At 41.8% G+C, this 7,020-nt stretch overlaps 1 protein-coding gene across 1 annotated transcript; it reads right to left on the bottom strand.

Moving 5' to 3' along the window:
• Positions 1 to 462: 462 nt before the first annotated feature.
• LOC127966561 (sorting nexin-24) lies at positions 463 to 5,034 on the bottom strand. Its single transcript, XM_052567659.1, has 7 exons — positions 4,748 to 5,034; positions 4,346 to 4,429; positions 2,974 to 3,078; positions 2,778 to 2,872; positions 2,614 to 2,643; positions 2,296 to 2,360; positions 463 to 1,409 (listed from the first exon to the last, which is right to left on the bottom strand). The coding sequence occupies exons 1-7, from the start codon at positions 4,814 to 4,816 to the stop codon at positions 1,339 to 1,341; spliced, it is 519 nt and encodes a 172-aa protein (XP_052423619.1). The 5' UTR covers positions 4,817 to 5,034; the 3' UTR covers positions 463 to 1,338.
• Positions 5,035 to 7,020: the final 1,986 nt, after the last annotated feature.

The raw sequence follows: 7,020 nt of genomic DNA, 5'->3' as shown, positions 1-7,020 counted from the left end.
CAAATATTCAGTAATAAAAAGAAAAAACATTGCTCATAAATTGCTAAATTAAAATTATGTGGAAAAAATAAGCTTGCATTCTTGAGTCTTATCTTTTTCTTTCCCCTGGTTACTGAAATTTGAGTAAAAACACTAAATGTATTTGTTTTTTTATATCTTGCCATGTAGTCTCATTGCAGGATGTATGCATATTTTTATGCTTTAAATCAAATGCAGTTAAAAAAATGTTTTTAATCATCTTTCAATTGTCTAAGTTTCATTATGCACAAGGCTGCATTATCCTAAATGCCTGGGTTTTATGCAACAAACCTTCTCACAGCTTTTTCATGTGCACTATGATTGTGGGATAATGAAAGCTGTTCATATGGGATTTGTCTGTAAGTGTCCGTCTTTTAATTAAAAAAGTGCAACACTACCACAACGTGTCATTATAATGCGATTGAAAGGTGACCAAGTATGTAATTACTGATAAATGTGATGTTTTATTGCGCTCAGGTTTAAAATGATATCCAGTTACAACTGATCTTTTCACCCTTGTTAAAGTGCACGAGTCAATCCAAAATGTCAACAATAAAACACACACAACCGAATGGCACGGAATTCAGCTCTAGAACCATCAGCTTTATAACATTCTCAATCGGCATTATCTTCTCTATTACTACTTCCAACAGTAGTGAAAAGCTAGTGTTCATGCACTCTTTACTACACAGTGATGTTCCTAAAAACATAAGCCTAATATTAGTCCAGACTAAACTGCATTTTAAAGAAGAGAATCCACTGGAAATGGTTTCGTAGCTGCAGGTTAGCAGTGTTTGGTACTTTAAACAACAGCTCTTTTTCACAGTTTTGGGCTGTAACATGATACAAGACATTAAGACTGGCATTACACCCGTTTGCTTCTTTCAGTACTTCCCTTTTTGCTAATTATAAGCCAAAGCTGGTAATCGAAAAATTGCAACATCAAAAACAAGAAACACTAATGTTCATACAATAATTCGGTAGATAATGAAAAGGTTCAAGGCTCTTCCAACAACTTCCTTATTTGAGAAGTCACCTCACGTGGAGTCAGTGGATCAGACGTCCTCCTGACCTCATATATGACACGAGGAGAGATGTGCAAATATGTGCAGAAGTACCTCTGCTATAAAATGAAACTAAAATCTCAATGCGTGCAAATACAGAACACAAAAACAAACCAGAAACTCATGGAGTGAGTGCTGATGCCAAACTGCAGTCTTTTCACAGACGGTCATGAGTGGAGCCGCGTGACTTAGTGTTGGTAATACGAATCCCTTTTTATCGGAGAACTCGATGCGACGTCGTCCGTAGTGCTGAGATCTACCTCGGCTGTAAGTCTGGGTAAAATATTCCACGTATCACACCTTCGATAACCATATTAGAAAACGTATCTGCAAGCAATTGAGAAACATTCATTAAACGTTTTTGTAAAACACTACATGTGCTCCTGCAGAGAGTATTACAGGATTCTGTTTTTGCAGCATGTCTTTTGGTAAAATACTATTTATCGCAACAAGACAAGGATTACACAAAAACAAATGAGCATTAATTAGACTGACTGAAGTTGATTTCAGATTGAATAACGTGATTCAGTGAGCCAATGAGTCATAGGGAGTTCTGTGACTGAGTCATAAGAATGATGCCTGTGTTTAAAGCTAGCTTGATCTAAATATATATATTTTTTGTTCATTTAAAAAAAAAAAAAGTCAACTATTTTAATGCAAGTGCAAATGTATATTTTACATAAATGCTGTTCTTTCAAGGGCAAAAAAATAATCATGGTTTACGAAACAGCATGACTAAACATTGATGCTAAAAATAAAATAAATGTTTTTATCAGATTAATATTAGAATGGTTTCTGAAGGACCACGTGACACTGAAGACTGGAGTAATGATGCTGAAAATACAGCTTTGCATCACAGGAATAAATTACATTTTAATAGTTATTTCAAATAGAAAACAGTCATTTCAAATGAATAATATTAAATGCAGCCTTGCTGAACATAAAATAATATGAATATATGTATTAATCTATAAGTAATACTAATTATATCCATATGCACATTAGTGTTTGTTTTACTGTTAGTTCATGATGCTTAATGCATTAGGTATTGTGAACTATATTTAACATCTATATTCAACAAAACTTTTTTTTTCACCATACACATTCAGAAATGTTTTGATTTATCAATCACCCATGAACAGAAGTGAAGAAAACATGAATGCATATGAATTCTTCTCAAGAAAGAATAGAAATATGAAGGCCAGGCATGTACCGTTGGTGCTAGGCAGCAGATAGGGATCCCTCAGGAAGAGAAGTGCTGGTTGATGTGACAGTTTACTGCAGGGTTTGGAGAGGAAAGGTCAGAGAGGGAACAGTGACTCACAAACTAGCTGGGTTTCTGATGACAGTGATAAAACACAAAGCTGACTGTGAAATTTATCACGCGGTTGCTGTCATTTCCCAGCTACTAGCGCAATAACTTCTCAAAAACACTTTTATAAGAGCACTAGACATCAAAATGGCTCTGAACTGGTTTGGATTTTACAGGTGCTTCTTTCAGATGTAATATTACAATAAGCAGCAAACATACCTTGATTCCTCTGATTCAGTTTCAAATGATCTAAACAGAAGAAAAAAAACACGTACACTGTACAATGATCTTTTTGGAATTACTAAATTGAAATGTCTTTGTTTGTACAAAAGTGCTTTCTAAGGCCTTTACTTCAGACAAAATAACACGGTTTAAAGCCTTACCCACAACTCTCAGTTTTTGGCAGTGACGGGAAATGGCGGATATTGAGGAAATCCAAGAATATCTTTGGAAGAACCTCATTTTCCATGAGCACAGTCTACACTCGCACAGAGAAAATCAAACGGTTATTCCAGAAAACAGGAAAGGGCTGTTTTTCATCATGCGATTTCATTTGTTGAGCATCAGTTGGATCCATACCTGGAGGTAGAGCTCGAGTCCATGTCTCCTCTGATCGAGAACCTTGGGAACCCAGTTCCTCACATGCTTCGAAGGGATTTCTGGAGGTTTAATGACCTTTTTGAGCTTGAAAGATTAGATGTTAGGGGGGAAATGTGTTAGAAAGTGGCCAGAAGGTGTCCCTAGAGTTAACACACAAGGGCAATCACGTTCTTTCATGGAATTATCTGCAAATTGTGTAAATGTCTGCTTCATCTGACACTGACTTTAAATACCCTGTTTCCTCAATGTACACAATCATGTGTGATGTTCAGCAGCAGCACACAACACACAGTCAACAACATTATTCTTTCTGAGCACATACAGTAAACAGAGTAAAAGTGAACACAGCTGTGCTGATTTTAAGCTGACAACTTGCAGATTTTTTCCCAAGGAGCTACTTGAGAGCTGTACTTTTTCCACAAGTACACGCTGTTGCTCACATCCCAGAATTCCTCTGTGAAATACAAACAGTAATTATGTATATTAGCCCTCCTATGGAATGAGCCCGAGGCCACTGGGAGAATGCTTCAGGACAAAAACAATAAGTTAATGCATTTGATGTCTTTAGTTTGATGAATTAACATTAAGACATGCTGTTTCTGCAGGGCATTAGAAGAAACACTGGACTGTTTATGCTTTAATTGTAACATGAACGTGAATTAAGTTCTTTAATGACACTCCTTACACGTCTTTATGTGAGTTTATTGACTAAATTTTGATATGCTTTTCTCCTATGCAGATTTTATGTTTAAAAGTGTTTTTTTTCTAATGTAATTCTTTGATATTTGAGGTATGATAGGGATTTCCCAGTTCATTTATGTAACTTTATGTTCTGCAAATAAAAATGTGTGTGTATATATATATATATATATATATATATATACACACACACACACACACACAGTATATATTTTTAAAATATTAATGTTTATTTAGATATTAATATTTTTATATTATATATATAAACACGATATGTTTTTCTTAAATATATACATGCATGTGTTTGTATTTATATAGACATAATAAATATAGACATATATTACGCAAACAAAAACTTTTATTTTGGATGCGATTAATCGTTTGACAGAACTAGTTCTTATCCAAAGGAACTTATAACGGAGTTATAAGATTAATAAATGCTTCAAGTACTGTTTAGAAATAGTTTATATTAGCGGTGTAGTAAACTAATGTTAATGTATATAACCTTGTCATAACATAAAGTGTCACCGGAAAGCTTTCTGAAACATGCAAATGTTTGTGACTAAAAATAAAAGGTCTGTGGTTTAGCCCTCGATACTCACTAGATTTACCAGAAAACGCATTATAGCATAACCAATGTATGCACGCTTACCATCTTATGCAGCGCGTGGAATTCACTGTATCGCTTCTCGACAGTGTGCTGTCTACCACACATGAGCACCTCGATCTTAAAAACCTGGAGAGAAAAAGTGCGCTTACATTATTTATTTTACATATAATGCGGTGAACGGGAATGGCTCTTATGTATCACAACGAATTCGCTTTGTAGCATATATTATTTCAAAACCTAAACATAATTTAGGTCCAGTTCAAACACGCCTCAACATGCTCGAAGTAGTCAGTTCACTAGTTTTCGAGAGACTGCCAAAATGACTACGCCTTAAAATCGACATTAATCGTTACTGACCTGTGAAGCGTAATGTTGGCTGTCGTACATTTTAATGAAAGAGTGTTTACGCCGCTGGCTCGAGCTGAAAACAGATTTTAAACTCACCGTGTAGCCCTTCTCCACGTTACTGCCCTCCGACCGAAAAGACGGGATTGACACTTCTATAGGATGCATGATCCGGCGAGATGTATCCGTTATTATGTGAAGCAACAGGTCAAATAACTGTACGAGGTTTTTGGCTTGTCCTTCACTGTAATATTAATGGTTGTCAAGTTCACTGGGTGGGCGCCTGACATGAGAAGAATTGAAATATTCCACGCGCTTCTTCTCCATCGCGCGCAGGAGTCTGCAGATGCACTGCTGCCACCTGCGCTTCTGACGGGGAAACACATCAGCCCGGCACCCAAAAACAAACATTTGCTGCAAAATTAGTCACCCTCAGAGTCAGGCCTGCCAAGATGTAAATGAGTTTTTTTTTTCATCAGAACAGATTTAGAGAAATGTAGCATCACTTGTTCACCAATGGATGCTCTGCAGTGAATGGGTGCCGTCAGAATGAGAGTCCAAACAGCTGATAAAAACATCACAATAATCCACACAACTCGTCCAACAATTAACATTTGATTAAAATAAAAGTTGCGCATTTGTAAAAAAAAAAAAAAAACCCCACCATTAATGCATTTTTAACGTCAAAACTGTTGCTTCTGGCTAAAATAGGAGTGAAACTGCAGATGATCATTGGTGAACAAACTAATGCTACGTTTCTCCAAATATGTTCCCATTATACGGCTTAGGCTAACCCCTTAGGGCAAAAAACAGCACTAAATTGGACAAAAATGCCCAAAGGCACTAAACTAAGATTTGCTCATGCTGCGCCGTATTTAATTTTAGCCATTTTTCCACTGTTGTGCATTATAGCCAATCACACACGATTCTGTTGAGCTTACAGTTACATTCAGATTAGATCAGAGTCATCGCTGAAACTCATCAGCATTGTTGAATGCGTCCACGTTCGATGAATCCCGTGAATTCTCTCATCATAAACAACAAAGTGCCGATTTACGTACAAAGTAAGGGATTAATTTCTCCAGAGCTCGTTCCGGTATCGACTCCCGCCCCAGAGCCCTCTCCGGTGTCGGCTCCAGCCCCAGAGCTCTCTCCGGTGTCGGCTCCAGCCCCAGAGCTCTCTCCGGTGTCGGCTCCAGCCCCAGAGCTCTCTCCAGTGTCGGGTCCAGCCCCAGAGCTCTCTCCGGTGTCGGCTCCAGCCCCAGAGCTCGTTCCGGTATCGACTCCAGCCCCAGAGCTCTCTCCAGTGTCGGCTCCAGCCCCAGAGCTCTCTCCAGTGTCGGGTCCAGCCCCAGAGCTCTCTCCAGTGTCGGCTCCAGCCCCAGAGCTCGTTCCGGTATCGACTCCAGCCCCAGAGCTCTCTCCAGTTTCGACTCCCGCCCCAGAGCTCTCTCCAGTGTCGGCTCCAGCCCCAGAGCTCTCTCCAGTGTCGGCTCCAGCCCCAGAGCTCTCTCCAGTGTCGGCTCCAGCCCCAGAGCTCTCTCCAGTGTCGGGTCCAGCCCCAGAGCTCTCTCCAGTGTCGGCTCCAGCCCCAGAGCTCGTTCCGGTATCGACTCCAGCCCCAGAGCTCTCTCCAGTGTCGGGTCCAGCCCCAGAGCTCTCTCCAGTGTCGGGTCCAGCCCCAGAGCTCTCTCCAGTGTCGGCTCCAGCCCCAGAGCTCGTTCCGGTATCGACTCCAGCCCCAGAGCTCTCTCCAGTTTCGACTCCCGCCCCAGAGCTCTCTCCAGTGTCGGCTCCAGCCCCAGAGCTCTCTCCAGTGTCGGCTCCAGCCCCAGAGCTCTCTCCAGTGTCGGCTCCAGCCCCAGAGCTCTCTCCAGTGTCGGGTCCAGCCCCAGAGCTCTCTCCAGTGTCGGCTCCAGCCCCAGAGCTCTCTCCAGTGTCGGCTCCAGCCCCAGAGCTCTCTCCAGTGTCGGGTCCAGCCCCAGAGCTCTCTCCAGTGTCGGGTCCAGCCCCAGAGCTCTCTCCAGTGTCGGCTCCAGCCCCAGAGCTCATTCCGGTATCGACTCCAGCCCCAGAGCTCTCTCCAGTTTCGACTCCCGCCCCAGAGCTCTCTCCAGTGTCGGCTCCAGCCCCAGAGCTCTCTCCAGTGTCGGCTCCAGCCCCAGAGCTCTCTCCGGTGTCGGCTCCAGCCCCAGAGCTCTCTCCAGTGTCGGGTCCAGCCCCAGAGCTCTCTCCAGTGTCGGCTCCAGCCCCAGAGCTCTCTCCAGTGTCGGGTCCAGCCCCAGAGCTCTCTCCAGTGTCGGGTCCAGCCCCAGAGCTCTCTCCAGTGTCGGCTCCAGCCCCAGAGCTCGTTCCGGTATCGACTCCAGCCC

Source organism: Carassius gibelio, chromosome B10 (genome assembly GCF_023724105.1).
Source record: "Carassius gibelio isolate Cgi1373 ecotype wild population from Czech Republic chromosome B10, carGib1.2-hapl.c, whole genome shotgun sequence".
Lineage (NCBI taxonomy): Eukaryota > Metazoa > Chordata > Actinopteri > Cypriniformes > Cyprinidae > Carassius > Carassius gibelio.
Note: the sequence above shows the minus strand (reverse complement) of the source record. Positions and strands in the feature narration are given on the sequence as shown.